Consider the following 21,481-nt stretch of genomic DNA (forward strand, 5'->3'; position numbering starts at 1 on the left):
ACAAAATAAAGACAGAAAGTTGTTTAAAAGCTCTGGAAAGTGAATAAAGCAAGCAGAGACTGAAGGGTATATGAACTTTGAAAGGAGGAAACTACACTGTGTGGGAGCCACACCAGTCAGCTTTTCCCCTGATGAAACTCCCCAGTGTGTGCCTTGCATGGGAGATAGAGCTCAAGCAGAAAGCAATGATCTTATTGGGCTGAGGCATCAGAGATTAGAGTTTGGAGCTTGCAGAGCAGCTAGAAATTGAGGGACATCCCAGAAAAGAAGGAATCACAGAGGGAGAGCCCTAAAACATGCATATAAATACCCCTCAAATCTTTGACTGACCCTTAAACTGTGCGTGGACTGAGGGCAACACCAAGCAGCCGAGGGGGAAACAACAACTGAAAGGCTGAAATTGCTAAGTGGAGATTTCAGTAGCTAACCAGCATTGGGGAGACAGAGTTTTGAGTTCAAGTCCCCAAAGTTAAAGGGGCTTGATAAACAGCTCAGACTTTCCATTGAAATCCTACAAGAACCACATCCCAAGATTAAGAGCATCATCAAAACAGACTTTTGTTAGAAAAAAGCCTAAAACCACCACCAGAGATGACCCTCCAGTAATTTAACTTCCGGCTAGAACAAAACCCAAAACTCTTGAGAGGAAGACAACAGAATCCAGAATCTCCTCAGGGCATCATCTATAAAGTAAAATATACAATAAAAAATTACTAGACACAAATCAAGTAGATTCTAAATCCCCTTGCTTTGATGTTGCCTGCTTCAAATCGTGACCAATCTTGCTCTGCTGATTACAAGACAGCATAATGGCCTTCTTAAGATATCTTCCTTATCATTGGTTCATACTGTTGGTCTATACCCTTAAAGCTTATTTGGAGAACAAAGTACATTGTGGAAGCAAAAGGCGTTTAGACTGTTTCAGTCAAAGCTGCAATTTGCCATCACTAGAGCCCAGTGATGGGCCAAGAAAATGGAGAAAAATGGATATAAGAATTATTTTTTGTTTTGGATTAATTACACTCTTCTCTTAATTTTCATTTATATTCAGTGACAGATGTTTACAAGAGATGGATCCATGATCCATCCATGAGACTATAGACTTTGGATGCACAAACTTAGTGACCCAACAAATAAGGCTTGAGTTCAAATCTACCCATAAAAGAGTTCCAGATGTGATTGGAAGATTCTTGATCGCTTTGACCCAAAACCATAGGTAAATAGTCAAAAGATGTATAATAGGTTGTAATATAAAAGGGAAGATTATTTCCTGCAGGTAACATCATGTTTCTCTTAAGGAGAGGCCAGATACTGCTAAGTACTAAATGAGGAGTAAGTACAGCTTTTATTTTGCCAGCTGAGTTGGCCAATAGTTTATCTATTTATTTACATCTCCTCCTACAACTAACTGTGAGTTTTCTTAGATGTTTATTTCATTATTATACACATATTTCAAGCTAATATTTTATTGATAGGTAAAAACTTAATACATCTGCTTGAATATGTTTGGTATATTTGGGGGATTGTATCAAAACACTTTTAATCCCCCCCTCCCTTTAAATGGTTATACTTTAAAAGAGGTGCAGATCAAAGGAAGTGATGGTAGGAATCACTGTTACCAGGCACAAAGAGTGCCAGTTATTCTTTCATTTTAGGACTTCGTCAACAAAGCTTCAGTGTAGGGAGATAAGAAGCACACATGCCTCCATTCCCATCACCATTACCATGACAGACATTGTTAATAGATCACAATGCTCTACCACACTGAGCCTCATCCAAGACTCAGCCTAACGGTTGGTCATTACCAGTCAACTAATGAACATATGAGATAAGATCTATTTTTCATCCCTGAAATTGATGATCATGGAATAACATCATAGAGAAAGAGAAAGAGGGAAAACTTTAATGGTTCTTCTCACCAAATCCTTCTGTTATTACCTTTCCATCTGTGGACCAATAGAACACTAAAGGTTACTTCTAGCTCTGAAATGTGATGAGTTGACAAAAAAAAAAAAAATCACTGATTTTGAAACCTACAATTATTTAGCATGCACATTTCATTTTCTATAAAGTAAATGCATAAAGAAAGAACATTTTCAACATAGATTCCTGTAGGGAATTACTACATTCAAAAAGAACTATTTTAATTGCATTTTTCCTAAGAAAGTTTTTCATGTAGCCTGATCATCTCAAAGGGTGGTGAGAAGGAATGGGTATTCCTTTTAACCATTGTGTCTCCTCTTAAAGAGCTATTTAGTGGGTTTATGCATACATCAGCTTGTTGGTCTGAATTTCTCTGATCAGTAAGCAGACATGAGAGCATGAGAGATGCAGCACCTGGGTCAGACCCCAGCTCCTCCATCCAAACATTCTGTCTTTGACGTTGGCACCAAGGGACATTTTGAGGAACAGAGCAGTCCAAGAAGGGCACAAAGTTCTGAACACCACACGACTATTTACCATAAATATTTCGTTTCCTTTAATGAGAATCCATTACTGACACAGCCATAGTAATCCCACATGAGCAACAAATGCAAGTTGTAGGCTCTTTCCCCTGCAAGTAGGCCTCCTTCTATCTTTGCCATGTTTGTGGCCTGAGAACACTACATTATTCATGGGATCTCTGTATTTTCTACAGTAGCTGCTGGCTCGGAGACATGAGCAGCGTTGATGCCATGGCTTTTTATTATTGATAAAGAAATATGTTTCTAGTTCTTCAAATTACATTTCAGTGCCCTGCCAGGCCAAAAGTCTACGTAACTAATGATTGGGGTTCTTTAGTTGCAAAGAATGTCTGTTCTCTTCCAGAGAAAAGCTTGTGGGATGATTGTTTAAAATCTCCTGCCAATGTGGACATGAGTAAAAGAGCTCTGAAGTGGAAATCAGGGAGCTTCTCATGGGTGTGTTGGATCAACTTCAGCACCATGAAAAAGGAGCAAAGACAGTCTCCTAACCTGCATCCAGGAGTGAGGTGGTTCCATGCTGCTATTGACAATGCATTATGCATCATTTCTCTATAAATGCACAGAAATAAGGCCACTGAAGATTGTTGCCATTATTTGGGGGAAAATTCACCTGAATATGGATGAGTCCTCTTCTGGAAAAAATAACCCTTGTTGAAATGGAGAAGTGCAAAATTGCAAAATTCCTAGCTCCCCTTGTCTAAATACAGGTTCACCAGAAGTAGATCCTGAGGCAGACTCAAGTGCAAGTTTATCTGGAAGATGATCCCAGATAGAGGAGTCAGGAAATGAGACAGGGAAGGGAAGGCAACCAGTCAAAATAGTGTTATAAAGCCAGTTGTCACTATGGCCAACTAGAGCTTAATCCTGCTGAGAACCCTAGCAAACAGTATAGAACACACCTGAGAGTTATCTCACAAGAGTGAGGGAGCTGAGGTATTTATACATCCATCTTCCATCAGACTTTGACTGAGGGTTTCTCCTGGGGAAAAGAGCAGTATTAATTCTCCAGCATATTCGGCCTGCAGTTGCTGGGCAGGGCACCCTTTCTCAGCTTTGGAGAAAGCCTTCAGGCAAAGAGATGCAAGTGCTGGTAGTTGCTTAGCACAAAAGTGGTAGGACCCCAGGAATGTGGACAGGGCATTGATGTTTTGGGAAACACCTCTTGTCCGTATTTCTCCCTTTCCCTTATTTAATAAAGTAAAAGGAGCTACCATTTGATAATACAGTCATGCATCACTTAATGATGGGTACCTGTTCTAAGAGATGTGTCGTTAGATGAATTCGTCATTGTGTGAACATCATGGAGTGTACTACACAAACCTAGATGGTATAGCCTACTACACACCTAGGCTATAGGTACTAATATTATGGGACCACTGTTGTATGTGTGGTCCATCATTGACCAAAGCATCGATATGCGGCGCATGACTGTACTTACCTAATTGTAGGCACTACATATTTTATAATATTATCACAATTAATCCTCATAATAACCACATAAATTGATATTATTTTTATTATCCCATTTTTCACGTTAAGAAATTAGGACTGAAAGAGGTTAGGGGATTTTCCCAAAGCCATAGAACTCATGAGTGGTGAAGGAGGGCATCCAATCCAGGTCTTGAGGCTCTTATAAAACCTTAGCTGCCTGGGGTAAGCAAATGTCACTGCATAAACATTTGGCTGAAACAACCTTTCTCAGCAAATCTGATTGGTGATATCTTTTTGATTGATAGGTGGATGAGCCCTGCATTGAGGTTCTTGGTTACCATGACCTGTGGTTATATCTTCCATCACAGAGATGCTGTTCATGATCTTGTTTCCTTGCACACATCAATCCATTTAAATCCAGAACTTTATTTTTCAAAAGGAAGGACTTGTGCCTTTAAAAGTCAGGTAAAAAGGTCAGTTTGCCCTTTCTAGTACAGAGGAATGGACATGCTAGAAAGTCAGACCCCAACTATGATCTCGGTTCCTCCACTAACATCTGTGTGAACTTGGGCTGGTTATTTGCCTTCTTTGGGCCTTGGCTTACTTATCTGTAAATTGAGGATCATGCTTCCTATCATGTAGAAGCAATGAAAAAGTAATAAATATATATTTATAGTACACAATAAAGATGAATTCTGTCCTTAAATTCGGGATACTTAAATTATTGGCATGATCTCAAGGAGAGTTGAGGGTTCCCTTGCCCCCAGCCTAACTAATGTTTCTTCTACTCAACTGTTAACTCCTCAAAGATCAGGACTGTGCATGCTTCAACTTTCTGTAACTAGGACTGAGTACAGTATGGGGTGCATAGTAAGGCCTGAATAAGTATGTATTTTTTGCACAGTTTTGATTTGTTCATAAATTTTTCAGTGTTATTGGCATGGTGCTTAGAATGAGACACAAATAACAGCAGGTTGCAGTTCCCCAGGACACCCTGCACCCCCCGCCCCCATTGTCGTACACTCTCCCCCTTGTACTCCTATGGCTTGCTGAACCTCACTGACTATAAGAGGAGGGCACTGAAATGTCTCTGAAACTTTTCCAAAGACTAAATATTTAGAAAATTAAGTTGTAAATATATCTACTTTTACACAGATTCTTTTGTGGATAATTTTGTTCAGGGGCCTTCAGTTATGACAAATGTGTTCATTTGATCAAGAAACACTCATAAAGTGCAAGGCACTTAACGAGGCACTGGGGATACAGAGAGGAATAAATTTCCTCCAGCCTTAACTAACCTCCCGTAGTCTAGTGGAGAAAACAGAGGAAACCAAAAATTACTGCGAGGCAAGGCCTCATGTGCAAAATGCTCTGGGGATACTGAGGACCACATTAGCTATTGCATTATTCAGGGAGGGCTTGGATATGCTGGGTAACAAACAGTCCCAAAATCTCAGTGGCTAAGAAGGATAAAAAATGCTATTTTTTACTCATGCTATACGTACAAAATGTGTGTATCAGGGGGATGGGATTCTGATATCAGTCACTCAGGGACCCAGGCTGATGCAATATTCATCCTGACATAGGGTTCCACAAATGTGTAGAGAAGAAAATGCAAGGTGGTAAATCAGACACTGGCTATTAAAGTCTTCTTGAAAGTGTGACACATGTCCTCTTTCTCACATTTCGTTAACCAAAGCAAGTGGCATGGCACCACCTAACCATGAAGGGGACCTAGAAATGTACTCCTTCCAGGTCTCCAGAACAAGGAGAAATGGGATATTTGTGAACAGCCTGAATGGCCACCTGAGTTGGAATCCAGTCGTTGGGGGTTTTACTGAACTGTCCTTCCCAATGTTTTTTCTCAGCTAATAATTGTCTTGTGTTTATACAAAAACTGTCTCTTGAGAGAAAGGCCCTCTGAGTTCATTCACACTTGTATTCCCTGGGTTTATTATTCTCTTTCAGGGATCCCGGCCTGGTGGGTGCTGGCCATAGAGAGAGAAATGACAGGGTTCCCATCCTCAGGGAGCTCACCGTGTAGTTGAGTCAAAGCTACATATGGGCAACCAATGACCGCAGTTTGGTTGGAAAGTCATTTGTTGGGTCTTGCACAGCACAACAGGGCCACAAAAAGAGAGTCAGGAAGCCTTTGTGGGAAGCCGAGTATTACCACACCTGGCAGACTGGGTTTTCCCAGCGCTCACACCAGGGAAAGAGGGAACAGCAGGCTTCACAGGGGGAGCACCAGGCCAGACGAAAGTGTCTGAAACAGAAGCACGAAGTCACCCATCACTGCAGGGGAGCAGTTGGGCAGTGTCAGGACCCCAAATTCTTGGGGCAGTCCCCAAGAGGCCAGTCAATCAAGATGTGCTAAGTATTTTGTTATGAAAAGACCTCTGGGATGAGAGCCTGGTGTTCTGATGGTTGCAGTGGCCCAGGTTCCTTTTGCTCAGACGTGTTAAGGAAGCTGGGCTTTTTAGGATGTGTTGATCTTCATCCTGGGCTGCTGCATTTGATCAGTATGTGCTTAGTATATCTGAAGATGCCATGAATGTCCCTGCCGCATTTTTTTTTTTTTTCAAGCAAAACAGAATATATTCTCCATCCCCTGTGAACTTCCATTTAGACTCATCAAACTCGGGCCTCAGGAAAGCAGCCCGGAGAGACAAGCAGGGCCGCTGATTGCTGTTGCCTTGGTAAGGGGATCCACTCGTCCAGAGCTCTGTGGTTTCTATGGGAACAGTACTGCCTGCCTTTGCTGGCCCCTGGGGCTGGTGAGATGTACTGAAAGGAATATTGGGAGAGAGAAAGAGAGGAGCAGAAAGAGACTTTGAGGACTTTGAAGGTATTTGGGGGAACCCTCAGCCAGATGTGTAGCTGTTCTGTGCATGGCATGTGGGCCGTGTGGCCCCAGCAGCCTGAACACAGGAGCACTTACCTAGAGGCACATGCGTTCATGTGGCTCCCTGGACTAAACACCGTCCTGGAGAAACAGAGGCCAACATGAGGCAGGCAGGAATTGGCAATAAGTGGATTTCAACCCCAAGACCAGAAGGGAATGTGTGTTTGGCCCCTTGCTGGACCAGAATCCCATCCTTGTTATAATTATGAAGAATAGCAACACATAGCCTAGGAAGGACAGGGGTGGGGAGGAGGGTATTTCACACACACTGTCTGCACTCCTCCCAGCAGCCCTGCAAGAAAGGCCTCCTCACACCCATCTTACAGATGAAGGAACTGGGGCTCTGGGAGGGGAAAGGATAACCCGTGAGTGGGATGGGTGGCATTTGAACCGGGCCTGATTCCGCACTGTGGGCCCTTATGCAAAATCGAATCAAGGAAAATGTTAGGTTCCCAAAGATGGGCAAGCATTCCAGCTGAGACCTGGACTAAGAAATGCCCCTGGTTCTTGTGGATTTGGGCATAGGAATCACACCCAAGTGAGGCAGCGGGGAGGGCATCAGCACCACCATCAGCTCCAAGGAGGCACTAGAAGCCCCACCTTGTTTTATAGATGAGGAAACTGAGGCCCAGAGCGCTGGGCAGAGCTTCCCTGTGCAGTGTGCCATCCTGTCTCCATACACTCTTTTCTTGGACAGCTGCGTCTCTTCTGAAAACACCATTTCCCAGATGTGTTTGCGGCACCAAGGTCTGTGCTGGCCAGGTGGGGAGTTTGCTCTGTCTGGGCTAAGCGAGCGCAGCTGCTGCTGGCAGCTGTTTTCTTGACCCATTGGGCCAACTGGGCAAGGCTGACTTACTCCATCCCCGGTCAGCGTCCAGGGTCTGCTCCCCTCAGAGTTCGTCATCCCCTGACATTTATTGGGCATTTGCTGTGTGCACTAACTGTGCTCTGTGCTTGGACTAGAGGGAGCAGTGAGGAGGAACCTCGGGCAGTTTTTCAGGCAGCCAGTAGGCAAATTGAGGCCTGGAGAGGTGAAAATACATGCCACCAAAGGCCATACTGGGAGTGCTGGGCTTGAGTCCCACATTTCCAGACACTCACTCAAGGACCTTTTCCTTGACACCAGGCTGACCCCTTCCTTGGGAAGATTAAACACAATCACACCAAACTGCTCTAGAACCACGACAAAGCAGCACTTTGTGAAGCAACAACGTGTATCTTGGTAACTGTGTGTATGGTGTAGGGGCTGAGGAGATCAACAGTAAGCATTAGGGGCCTCCGCTGGATGAAGCTGCTGCCCCAGTGGGTCTCTGGTGACAAAGATCTTCCTGATTCAACTTCTCTGTGGCCAGGGTCACCTGGTAATGTCCTTTGCAAATGAGCCAAAGAAGCTTCTAACATGGTGGAATCAATTCTTAGTATAAGAACACGTTACAATGCAGCTAACTGTGGTGGAAATCTTAACATTTGGGCCCCATTCAGAATGCAAGTCCCAACAACAGTTTATCCGGATCTTCATGCCTAGTCCTCCGGCCTCCCTTCTGCCACCTCCACCCCATACCCCCGCTGCTGTGTGCTGATGCCAATTATGCATGAGCAAGTTCTGGTCTCTCGTTCCTACTCATGAAGATACCTGCACCTCCTCTTTTCCAGTTCCTACACAAGAAAGGCTTGGATGATCACGGGGATGGGGTATGCAGGCTATAGCAGACACTGGGACATGTGGTCCAGCATCACACGTTGGACGTGTGGATGGTTTCTTGGTGCACCTGTGGCTCTGTCTAGGGCCTTCTCTGGTCCCAGGAACACAGTTGACTCCACCAGTGCAGAGCTGAGCAACAGTGTAAAGGCGCCAGCTCTACAGTGTTTAGGACTGCCTTGAACAGTGATGGGTGGGCATCTGTGGACAACTCGGAGGCATATTCTACACCATCTCCCAGAGGGGCCCCAGCAAGTCTGCGCCTACCACGTCAGCTCCTTCCCTTCCTTGCTCACCTGTCCACTCCCCTCCTGGGACCATCTCACCAGTAAACTGCTGGCTTTCAAACCCTTGCCTCAGGGTCTGCTCTGGAGGGACCCAGCCTCAAACATAGGCATGTGGGACCTATGAATGAAGGCTCATCACCTGAAGGGCAAGAGGAGAGGGCCCCCAGCTCCATCTTTTAAAGAAATCTTTTCTCATCACTTTTTTTTTTCAAAAGACAATGCATCTAAAAGAGGGAAATATATATGTATGTAGTATTCTTTGCAAGTGCATGAGCTTTTTGAAATCATTGTTATAATTTCATCAGCAGCCCCACACGTGTTTTCACCAAGGAGCTAGGGTGAAAAAGTGGTCAGAGCGTGATCCACGTCAGGTGAAACCTCCTGGGGAATACTTAACCTGGACGTTCTTTCCATCTTGCTATGAACCACCAAATAGGAGTTTTGTTATTGTTCTTGAAGCAAACTGGTTTGAAAGCATTTAACTGAGTCTCCTCTGCCTTTCCCACCACTGCCCCCTACTACACCCACCCTTCATCTCAGCCCCTGACCAGTCACATTCGGTTTGGTGAGGAAGTCCCACAGTGCCAGCTGCTCCGTTCACAGACCCCGGTGCTACTGCACTGGAGTCGCCTGTAGAGAGTTTTCACTGATTTCCTCATGGCCAGTTGTGGCTTCTGACTAACAGGGGAGGCACCCTTGACTGAGGGCTGGGAGTTTCTAGCTGGTGATGGATCAGACACCAGGCCATGAAGGGCAGACCAAGTTCGGGCCGATGCCAAGCCCCTCATTTCCCGGAGAGAGAGAGAGGAGGGTCCCTGAGCAGTGAAGAAAGAGGAGCCTGAGCGAGAGTGTCTGTGGTCCCTCCCCTCGCCCACGCCTGCTTGGCCAGGACTTCGGACAGCACCTCAGCCCTTCCTGAGCCAGCACTGGGCTCTGTGGGTCCTACCCCTTCCAAAAGCACAGCCTCCAGCATGATCTCCTCCAAGAGCCCCAGCCGGGTCCTAGGGTTGGCCGGCCATCAAGACCTCTGATGAGACCCTTCCCCCGCCAAAATGTGAAGCCCAGTGGATCCATTTATTCATCATCATTCCACTGTTGTTTGTTGAGTGCCAAGGGGATTTAAAATCAAAATGCCTAGATTCAAACATAAATGTTTCACTTGCTGATGGGGTACCCCTGATTGAACCTCTACACTACAGGCCCTGGATTTCTTCATAGATGCAGTGGCCGGGAGGCAGGAGGATGGAACCGGCCCAGGTGTGGACGCCTTGCACACACAGACTGATGGGGTTGCTGCGCCGTGGCCTTCACTCCGTGCACGTGCTACTCTCAGCCCCGCTTTTGCTCAAAGCCACATTATTCCTCATGGAGGAAGCCCTTGGGGCAGCAAGTGAAGAAGTGACTGGCTTCCACATCTCAGTGACAGAACGTCCCTCAATCCCCACCTCTATTTCCACCTCTGCTCCTCACTGATGATAAGAGGTCCCCACATCACAGGGCAGACCACTGGCTTCAGGTTCCCGAGGGTGATGGCTGTTGTGATCAATACTTTGACTTGGCTTACTACCCCCGTCTCCAGCTCTGAGTGTGGGAGGGCAATAGGATGGTCACATTTAAACCCTGGACTGGCCAGTGCTGAAAAGCCCCGTGGAAGCTACACAGAGAAATGCAAAGAAAAAAAACAGCCTACCTGTTTCCGCCTGGTGTGTAGTGGCAGAATTTAGATCGGATCAGATCCCCTGCTTGGAGGAAGTCCCGAGAAAGAAGACGTCACCGGGCAGAGTAAGATTGCAAATAGATCCCAGGAACTAGGGTGACAGTGGTGAGGCGTCACCGGGCCTGGATTTGCTGCACGTGTGGCCCTGCTCTGCAGCTTTCTGGCTGTGGATCCTCAAGCATGGGTTCTAATCCGTCTGTCCCTTGGGTTCCTCATCCTCAAAATGGGAATAATAGCTTTCTGTGAGGGTAAAAGGGGACAGTGGGTGCAAAGTGCAAGGCACAGTGCCTGCGGGAACAGGTGCTCCATAAATGTGCACCGTTGTCGTCTTTGCACAAGTTTGCTGTCGGCTATCAGAGCCTTCTCTCAACCCGTTTCAGTCCATCACCAGCCAGCCCATCCCAAGGGCATTGTACAAAACAAAGGGAGCATCAGAAAGGAGAAGTGCAGAGATGTAGACAGTGGTTGCTGTATTTTCAGAACCAAAGATTGGAACACAAGGTCTGGGCAAGTCCAGGCGAACATGGGAGCTGAACAGTGCTAGAAAGTCTGGGGCTCTGGGTGCCCGAGAGGGGTGTGGGACAGGCTGCCCTGGGGGGACCTTTCCTCTCTTTACCTTTGCCCCCTTCCCATCACTGCAGTGGCCCACATAGGCTGTCAATTTCCTGGGTTTGGAAAGTGGGCAGAAAGGAACATTTCTTATGGTTTCTGACCCATACTGGACTTCTTGGTGTTGAGGGGAGGAAATGTGGGAGCCATGGGCTGGTTATTTGAGCTAAAACTCATTTACCCACAGAGAGTTCAAAGAGAAGTTCAAAGGAGAAAGTGTGAGCAGGAATCTCTTAAGAGTGCAAGACATCCTGTGTGCAGAGGGAGAGCCAGAGGGGAAGAAGGAGGGGCAGGAAATGACTGGGGCTGCAGAGAAGGCAGGTCTCTCCAGGTCCAGCCTGTGTGGACACCGTCGCCAGCAGGGAGGTTTCAGAGAAGAGGGCCTAGAGGAGTTTCTCATCAAGGAGCCTGGAGAGCTTCCTCCAGCTCTGCTTACCTAACAAGAGCACTGCCAGCCAGAGGCGTCAGGCCTGTGGATGGAAGATGCCAGAATGGAGACATCTCAATAGAGTGGCTGGAAGCATTGCAGTGCCCAGGGCCTGATGGATGAATTCCCAGCTTATCTTGTGGACCCTCATCCCCTCACAGTAATTTCCATATAGTAGCTTCATTTGGTTCTCAAGGTGAAATCCTCCAGGCTCACCCTCATTTATTGATTGGGAAAACTCAGTGCTGCCTGTTTAGAACAACCTCAGCTTAGAAAGACTCTTGGGGTGATCATGACATCCCTGTCTTTCCTTGTTTCCCCCATTTTCTCCCATAAAGGATCATACCAACTAGCAAGTGTGGTCAGCTAGACATGTACAGATGAGCCATGCTGTGTATACTAGATGCACGCTCTGGCCCCAACACCACGTGGCTCTGGCCAAGGCCTACAGGACATCCTCATCCAGTGCTGCCTCGGAAGCAGAGAGAGGAGCCTTTTCAAGGAGTAGCCAAAAGCTTGTGTCTTGGGCAAACTTCTTGGCCAGCAAGCTATAATCCTGAGGCATGTTCTGTGCAGTTTCTTGGGGTCCCCAGCAGGACAGGGACCCAGGTGTCCTGAGCCATCACTCACTCGCTCAATAATGCCACTGTCTTTGTCTCTTCTTCCTCCCTAGTCTCATTGCCTCCCTCATTCACGGTGTATCCAGGAGTCACCTCCCAAATAAAGTACATACTCCCAAATCTTGCCTGAGAGTCTGCTTTTAGGGGAACCCCAAACACAAGTGGCAAGCAGATGTTATCTCATACATACTCCCCTTCGACTGGCGATGGTTTCCCTGAGTACTCACTGGAGATAGACTTGGAGACCTCGTGGAGCTCTGAGGGAAAGACCTCTGCGAGCTGGTGACATCTGCTGAAGGGGGGTATTGCACGCACAGCTTCCTGCAGAGCCTTGTCTGACACATCTGTACATCCTCCAGAGAGGGGAGCAGTGGGCTCCTAGTGTAGGGACCACAGGAGGCCTCATGAAGGCCCTGGCCAGGAAGGTTGATTGGATTTTATGAGCGGCAGAGAGGAGGCACAGTTGGGGATGGGGCATATTCCAGGCTGACGGTACAGTCTGTGCAGATAAACAAACAAAAGTAAAAGAAGAAAGAAAATGCAAGGTGTGTTCAGGGAACGGCACATGGTGCTATCTGGTGAGAAGAGGAATGCACGTGCACCACCGCTCACTACGGAATTTCCAACAGCTGACAGGACACTTGGTGCACAGTAACTGCTCAGTTAGTAATTGTTTCAGTGAATGAACACTTGCAGAGTATAAAAAAGAGAGGGAGGAAAGATTAGAAGGCCCGGAGCAGGGAGGGCCGTGTGAGCAGCCCTGTGGTTGATATTCCAGTTCAGCGGCAAATGTGGTCAAGTTCAAAAGGGGAGTAGAGTGCAAGAGCAGGGAGGGAGCTGTAATAGCACCAGGCCCAAGGCCCCAAGCTGGGGCAGGCAAGAAGGAAAGGAAAGGAGGGAAATGAGGGACAATTTAGAGCAGGGGCCTTAAGCCTGCATGTGCCATGGCCCCCTTTGGTGATCCAGTGAAGCCTGCAGACCTCTGCTCAGAAAAACGTGTTTCATTGCATGCAACAAAATATAGAAGATTACAAAAGGAAACTGATCATGCTGAAATGAAGTTGTCAAAGTGCAGTGGGCCCTCTGTATGCTCGGGTTCCACATCCTCGAATTCAACCAGCCATGGACGGAAAGGCCGACGATGGTTGCGTGTGTACTGAACACGTACAGACTTTTTTTCTTGTCATTATTCTCTAAACAATACAGTATAACAACTATCTACATAGCATTTACATTCTGTTAGGTATTATAAGTAATCTAGAGATGATTTAAAGTATACGGGAGGATGTGCGTATGTTCTGTGCAAATATGACACCATTTTATATAAAGGACTTGAGCGTCCTCGGATTTTGGTGTCTACGAGTGTCCTGGAACCAATCCCCCCAGTGGATACTGAGGGACGACTGTATTAGAAAATAAATTTGCATGAGAGTAGTTCACATGTTTCCTCATTAACACTTTAAGTCACAAGTGGTGATGTAAACCCACCTAATGTTGAAGTGAGTGAGAGCTGCGAGTATAGCAATACAATGTGTCGTGGAAATATCTGCTGGAGGCCGAGTCCCAGGTGCCTCTAACACACTGTGGTTTGTTGCCTACATTCTTATCTAAAGGAAACACTAAATTCCATTTAGAGAAGTGTGAACATAAAGATATCATTTTTTCTCACCCAAGTTCATGGACCCCATATTAAAACGAAGACTGGCATTGTAGTCCCAGACCTCCAGCACTGCAAACATCATCTGTACTGAGCTGGTTTTCTCTCTCCATTCTCTAGCCCTGCATGAATTCCCCAGTGACATCTTCACCAACGAGGACAGAAGACAGGGAGCAGTGGTTCTGCATGTGCTCTGTGTAAGTACCCTCTCTTGGCTCTGCCTGGGGGGTCCACAGGGAGGGCCTGGCTGCAGTGGGGGGCAGTGAGGTACCTGCAGAGGAGTCTCCCTTCTTCCTGTTCACACACCTGGTGGGGATCCTCTAGCCCTGTGGGGGGCAATCTGCAAATGTACCCTCTTTAAAAGGTTCATAAGCTGGAGGGTGTGTATGTATTCTTTCCTTGGTATCAGTGCCCAAAGTGTGGACTCCAAGGTCAAACAGACTTTCTCTCCACTGTTTGAGCTTGTGCTCTCTGCTCAGACGTTGCCTTCCTGGGGAGCCCTTTCCTAACAAGCCTTTCTAAAATGCCACTGTCTTTCCTCTTCCCTGGCTTTATTTTTCTCCATACTACTGATCACTACCTGACATAATAGTGTATAGTTATTTTCTTATTGTCCGTCAACCTCACTCACATGTAAGCCCCATGTGACCAGGGACTTTGTTTTGTGCGTGGCTTAATTGCCAGACCAGTTCCTGGCACATGATAGGGACAAAGTATTTGTTAAATTAGTGTGTTAAATGTAATGGCACCTGGCACAGTGTCTGGAACATACTAGGTGATCAATAAAAGTTTGTTCTGGCCCTTACTATCCACCACTGCCCCAGCACTGCCTCTGCAGACCCAGGGGATTGAAGACCTTTGGTTTTCCTTGTCCCCATTTGGAGAGTTTGGGGAGGGAGTGTGTGTCAAGATATATCTAAGGAGTGACTGCAGAACCAAAAAGACCCAGGCCAAATTCCGGACTAGGTACGTCACTGCTTTCCCATCTCTGTGGTATTCACTCTCCACCGGAATGCTCTTAATTCCACTCTGGTTATTTATTGCTGTGAAACAAATTCTCCAAATTTAGTGACACACCCTCTAACCATTTTATGTTGCTCATGGGTTTTGTGGGTCAGTAGTTCAGAAAGGGCACAGAGGGAATGCTGTACCATAGGATCGAGGGCCTGGGATGGGGCGATTTGGATGGCTGGTGATGATGCCAGTGCCTGGAGCTGACGCCACTGGTGCTGGGTGACCCTCTCCAAGAGGCCTCCAAGAGCACTTCTACGTGTGGTGTCCAGACTAAAGTGACCAAAGGACTGGCTCAGCTGGGACTGTTGACCAGAGCACTCCGTGTGGCCTCTCCAGCGTGGCTCCATGTGGCAGCCCAGGGCTTAGAGAGGGAGAGTTATGATGAACAAGGAGGAAGCCCCATGGCCTTTACTGCTCCAGCCTCGGAAGTCACACACATCATTTCCACCAGACTCTATTGCAGTCACAAGCCCACCATGACTCAAGGGGAAGGGACAGAGACCTTACTTTTCAATCCACACCTGGAATAGGTCAGTGAGCACATCCTGGGCTCTGGAGTCAGAGCAGACACGGATTTGGAGCCCAGTTCTGCTAGCCTTGCTTTGTGTGTGGCTTCTGACAAGATACTCAACTCGTGTGGACCCGTAAGCTGCCCTAAGCCTGACTGCCTTCCTGGTGAAAGCAATCAGCTCCTCAAGGCTTTCTCCACTTACCTCAACCCCTCAAAACCCTCCCCTTGAAAAAGAGGCATGGAAAGTCCCTTTTCAGCAAAGACATTCTCTAAAAATACCAAATGATAAAGTAAACTCTACAACCCTCCCTGCCCTTCAGGAGAGTCACACGCACAGAGCAATTAATACAGATGCCAGCTGCCACCTTCGGCACCAACGAGGCTCTCCTGTCGCAAGGCTGAGGAGACCCAGGCACTGAGTTGGATCCAGAATTTCCCAGTAGCCATTAGCACCCTGATGCCGTGACATCTGAGATGTGAGATTTCCATTCTTGGCCCAAACAGGGCGAGCTTCCATTCTCCCGAGGCTGTGTTGTTGCCTGCAGCTGGCAGGGCCCTCTCTTCCACCTCCCCTCTCAGATCCTCAGAATCCAGCTGAAGGCAGAGGAAGGCACGTTTGCCTTGCTCTTCCTGAGCTGAGGATCCCTGTAAGGCCCCTGCTGTCTGTGGTAGTGCATTCCCAGGCAGGCATGAAGGCAAAGTGGACAAAAATGGATAATTTCCCCCTTAGACACTTCGTTAAATGAGTGGACATAAGCCTGCAGATTAGGACTTTGTCATCACTGGTGTCTAATACCACAGTTAGCCGCTGCCCTGGACCCTGCATTATAGAAACCACAGGGCAAGGAGTCCAGGGGCCAAGGCTGGCATCCATCCCTTCAAGACCACGCTTCAGGCACATGGAACTTCAGAATTCTCCACCCAGAAAGCTCGAGCCTGCTGCTAAGGCCTGTGCAGGCCTCCTCCCAAAATTCGCCTCTTAGAGGGAAGAGACCCAAGTGGAGAAGCTTGAACTTGCTGTGTGGAGTATCCACAGACATGCAGGTGGTGCAGGGTGGAGCCTAGCTCAGACGAGAAGGAGGGCATCTCTTCTACATGGCAAAGGCACATGTTAGGGTGGGCCTGCCGGTGCTCTCCCCGAGGTCAAGGACCAAATCTCACATTATCCTACCCATGAGAATATAGGGTCCCCGCAGTAGGATGTAAGCCTACTTTATAGAGTGTCTGGCACATGACCAAGAGTTGCTCAGTCACTGTTTGTTCAGTGCAGGAATGAACGATTCTTTTTATCCCCTTCACCCACCATGGTGCCCAGCACATTTAGGATGCTTAGGAATTGTTAGATGAGCATCGTTGGACATCATGAGAAGAAATACTGCCAGAGCTAACCTGTAGCCTTTCAGTGACCAGCAGGAAACAGATGAATGTGTAAGTCAAAGCTGCAAGGAGCTAAGTACAGATTCCCTGTACTTGGCCATCTAGGAAGCATTTCTGAGACCCTGCAATATAGTAGTGCTGGGCTGGACCCTTCTGGAAGCCTGAACACAGCCTCACCCTGCAGGAACCCACTGTCTTGTGGGAAAGCCCACTTATGGACAGCTCCTGCCACGTGCTGGCCATGGTTTACGCAACGAGCTGTGGGAGCTCAGAGAAGGCACCATGCGGTGCTGGGAGGTGCAGTTGAATGAGACATTTTCCAAAGGAGAAGGAGGAAAAGGGATTCCAGGTAGGAACAGTAAACCCATGATCAAAGATGTAGAGACCTGAGTCCAGGGGGTCTGGAGTGAGTGGAAACTGAGGACAAGGAAGGTGGGGGCACCTCCCTTGGGAGGCACCATGAGGTGACTCAGCCACTGGCTTAGAAGTGGTGGGAAGAGATTCCTGATCTTACCATCCCTCCTTGCCTAGAGAATAGGGTCAGGCATGGCCAGGGGACCCAGAGTAGTCTGCTCTCCAGTCAGGTGAGAAAGGTCCAGGCAGGCCACAGAGAAAGGCTCAGGGCCATTTGAGTAGGGGTCCTAGAGACCCAGATACCCTGTGGAACACCCCAGGCCTGGGGAGGGACATTGAGAAGGGAATGTGGGGGACTGAACATCTTCTGGCCGCCTCTAGGCCACTGAAGAGCTGGGTCTGCCTCATACAGTAAGGGGAGGGTCCCAGAGGTGTCTCCTGTCACCCCGGGCTGCCCGAGAGAGAGGGCCATGGGCTGTCCTTTCATGGCATTAACTGGCAGTAATTTTGGATCTCAACCAGAGCACTCAGTCCTTTGAGATCATACTCTGAAACCTGATTAAACTTAGCATTTGCACCTAAGCTCAAATCGCCCCCTTCCACTTGGGTCCCATGAGTTTACTTTTCACATAAGGCCCGTAGCTTTCAACCTTAGTCGGGTACTGGCCTGTGGACACAGATGGTTCTGAGGACTCCCTGAAACAATCTTTTAAATCTTAGATGTCAAAGCTGCTTCTCTTTTTCTTTTCTTTCATGTAAATACTTCCCTGTTTTGTGTGAGCTTTGTGGATATCAAACAGCCATTTCTGGTTAACCTTTCCAAAAGTGGTAGCTTTAATTTTCCCTTGGATCTTTCTGGTTTTGTGGATTTCAGAAACCCTAAATCCTGAGATTGCACTAAAAAAAAAAAAGATTTCTATTCCTTCCGACTGTTCTTCACGTATGCGTTCCTTGCTAATGCGAAAATCCGTCATCTGTGTAACTTTATCAACAATGAATATCCCCACAAAAACACACTTGTCTTAGAACTTGCTTTATAGCCCATCTGTTATAATGTTGAGACACTGAAAGCAGTATTCTCTCTGAGGAAATTTGTACCCTCTAAACTCATAGAATCTGCCCCAAGTAGATGAAGAAGACTGTGAATAATTTTCTAGAACCATGGTTTGTTGATGGTGATTTATAAATACCTCGTGAAATTTTGCTAATTATCCCACATTTACATAGCTGAATATTTAAGATTATAAACTAAGCTACACATATTCTCTTCCAGTAAAAGAAGCTTTAAATAATCTGTATTTGAAATTCTTTCTCAAAACGGGTCTGTGTGTCCTTAATAATTGAACATCCACAGCAGAAATAAATAGCTCTGTGCACCTTGTCAGCTTTCAAAAGTATTCTTCCTAAGCTTCAAGACTTCTTTTTACTTTTTTTTTGTTTTGGTGAGGAAGATTAGCCCTGAGCTAACGTCTATTGCCAATCCTCCTCTTTTTGCTGAGGAAGATTTGCTGGGCCAACATCCGTGCCCATCTTCCTCTAGTTTATGTGTAGGACGCCTGCCACAGCATGGCTTGATAAGTGGTGCTTGGGTCCGTGCCCAGGGTCCGAACCTGCGAACCCTCGGCCACCAAAGTGGAGCACGTGAACTTAACCACTACACCGCTGGGCCAGCCTCACTTTTCACATTTTTTAATGTAATTCCTGTCTTCTGTGAGGCACATACTACCATATGCTTTTGTGTGCAGTGGCATAAAGTACCACACTCCTGAAAATGAATGTATAGTCATTATGAAGGCAATTGCCTGCTAAGTGAGTCTGTCTGGAAGATGGGCTAAGTGGTCCAGCAACTCAGATCCTTCCATGGACCAGCCCAGGAAAGAAATATCAATGAGAAGGTTTCTGATGTCCATCCTCACATTCTAAAACCGAGACGCAGTTTGAGAAGCCCCACAGGAAACTCAGGAGTCGACTCTATGCACGCAGGAGACACTTTACTCTGTGGAGCTGTTAGGGGGCCAGCATCTGGCCCACGTCAGGCTTCCCAAGGCAGCAAAAGGGCTGCATGGGCCACCAGAAGGTCCCTGTCCATCTGCTCTGTCCAGTGATGGGCACTTCCTTGTCCACATCTCCATCTTCACTGCACCCTAGTGCCAGTGCCCATTTTAGGGGCTCACGTGTACTAAAAGGAGGAAGGCTCTACACAGGATGGGGCACCTGGGAAGTACAGGCAGCATTCTTGTGCTGGGCTGCCAAGCCAGGGCTCCCCCACATGGAGGTTCTCCAGGGATGGCAGTGAGTACCATTAATGTCAATCCCTGCAGTATCCCTGTATGATGTTGTCCAGGCCTTATCCCAAGGTTGATGGTCCCCCCCAAGCCCCCAGCCCCTCTCCACATTCCCCTCGTCCTCTCCCAGCCCAGGGAGTTTTTAATCTGGTCTGGGAATTGGGGAAACTCACTTTGTGAGCCTGCATCCAAATTCTCTCTTACTCACAGATCAGCTTTTTAAACTCAAGAATTTGCTCATTTCTGTCTCATGATTCCGTTAAGACTTCCTTGCTCCTCAAAGCTGCAAAGGAAACCAGCTGGCATTGGAGGAAGGCCCCTGGGACAGAGGTGGTGAGATGTGATTCAGATGTGAAGGGAAGGAAGGAGGCTATTCAAATGTCATCCTCCCTCTGCATTTGTGGTTTTTCTCAGTCCGTTCCATAGTTCCTCGATGCTGGGGTATTCCCAGCCTAGCAGAGTGCCTAGGTGACCTGGATCTCTCTATCCTGCCCTCCGTGTCCACACAGTCTCTGTTTTCTCTGAAGATGTGCGTCACGCTCCCATGCCGGCCCGGACTCTATCTGGTGTCGTCTTTGTGCACCTGCTCTGCGTGCTCACTCCCTACCTGCACTGTTCACTGTTTCTTAATTCATGGCCCCCAGAAGACTTTAATTGGCAGGCTCATTTTTTTCCTGCCTGACCGTGGGTCACCAGCTGGCCTGAGTTGACCCTCCCTGGGTCAGGTCTTAACCAGTCAGGGAGATTGAAGCACTGGGCTTCCGTCAGGAGGCGCGGAGGGCTGGGCAGCTCCTGGAGGAGGAGTCTCTGCTCTGCAACCCCAGCTCCAACCCCCTCCACTCAGAGTGAAAGTGAAGTCTAATCTGGATGTGTTCTTGAGGAAGCTGGGGCCGGAGCTTTCTGGGGAGAGCCCAAGCCCCAGGCGGGAAGGGCTGCCTTCCTCCTCAGAGCTCACTGTTCCCCTTTCAGTCCTGGGGGAAGGGGCTGTCTGGAAAGGGCCTCACTAAATGGATGTCATTTCCTTGGGGCCTGAGTTTCTTCCAGTTATGTCTGCTGTTTAATTTTAATATCTGGAGGAATGGTTTCCCTGGATGTGCTCCTCTCTCTGGGGTCCAGGTTGCTTTTAAGAGCCAAAGAATAAACTAATTGATGCAATAGCTGGTTCTCAGGGGGCGGAAGGCCGGGTCCCCCCGCTTCCCGTCCTCAGCACTTGGCGAGGCAGCTTTGCGTATCGAAGCTCACGGCCACGTCAGCCCCAGGGCTTATTCTGGTCTCTCCAAGGCCATCCTTTTGCCGTTTTGGCTCTGAGACAGCCTCACTTTTATAGACCAGCGCTGTCTAACAGAACTCTCTGTGCTGATGGAAATGTTCTCTCTCTGCACCGTCCTCTATGGTGGCTGCTGGCCATCTGTGGCTGCCGAGCATTTGAAATGTGGTTAGTATGGCTGACGAACTGGTTTTTAATTTTATTTCGTTGTAGTTAATATAAATTTAAATAGCCACTTGTGGCAAGGGGTGCCCTAGAAGGCCCAGAGATGAATTCTAATTCAGCATCTTCCCTCCCTTTGCTTATGTTGCCAGCTTGAAATCAAGTGCAGAGACAGCCTGGAAGAAAGGCTGCCAGCAAAGACGCACTGCTCCTTTACTCTGTCCTCTTAAGGGGTGGGATGGGTTTACCAATTCAAACAAACAAGATACAAGGAAGGCCCTGCCAGGCCACCAGGGTGGGATGGGATGTTCCATGAGGAAGAAGGACACCCAGATTAGGAGCGAGGAAACTTGTGTATCACCAGGGTGCTCGGTGCTTTGGAACAAGTGACAGAACTTCTCCTGACCTCAGTTTCCACATATGTAAAGTAGGAGCACATAGTGGGTTCTCAGGAAGTGTTAGATTTTTTGGTCTTCACCTTCTCTCCACCCCACACCCCTCCAAGGGCATCTCACCTGTGCTTAATCTGTCACCAAGCACCTCCTGTCACAGGACCAGAGCCAGCTTCATTCAGAGACAGCTCTGTCTTTGTGGGTGTAGGGGAGAAAGAACTATTCCTCTACCCTCTAGGTCCTTCTGGCTGGTCTGAGAATTAAATTGACACGAGATAGAATAACAGGAGAAAATAAAACTG

At 47.6% G+C, this 21,481-nt stretch overlaps 1 protein-coding gene across 1 annotated transcript in view; it reads left to right on the forward strand.

Annotated features, from left to right (window-relative positions):
- Positions 1-21,481, forward strand: part of SLC24A3 (solute carrier family 24 member 3) — a 476,071-nt gene that overhangs the window by 268,851 nt on the left and 185,739 nt on the right. The window contains exon 3 of the mRNA XM_058563309.1: positions 13,938-14,014. Coding sequence (XP_058419292.1) covers positions 13,938-14,014 — 77 coding nt within the window. The remainder of the gene's footprint in view (positions 1-13,937; positions 14,015-21,481) is intronic.

The sequence above is a fragment of the Diceros bicornis genome, chromosome 19 (genome assembly GCF_020826845.1).
Source record: "Diceros bicornis minor isolate mBicDic1 chromosome 19, mDicBic1.mat.cur, whole genome shotgun sequence".
NCBI lineage: Eukaryota > Metazoa > Chordata > Mammalia > Perissodactyla > Rhinocerotidae > Diceros > Diceros bicornis.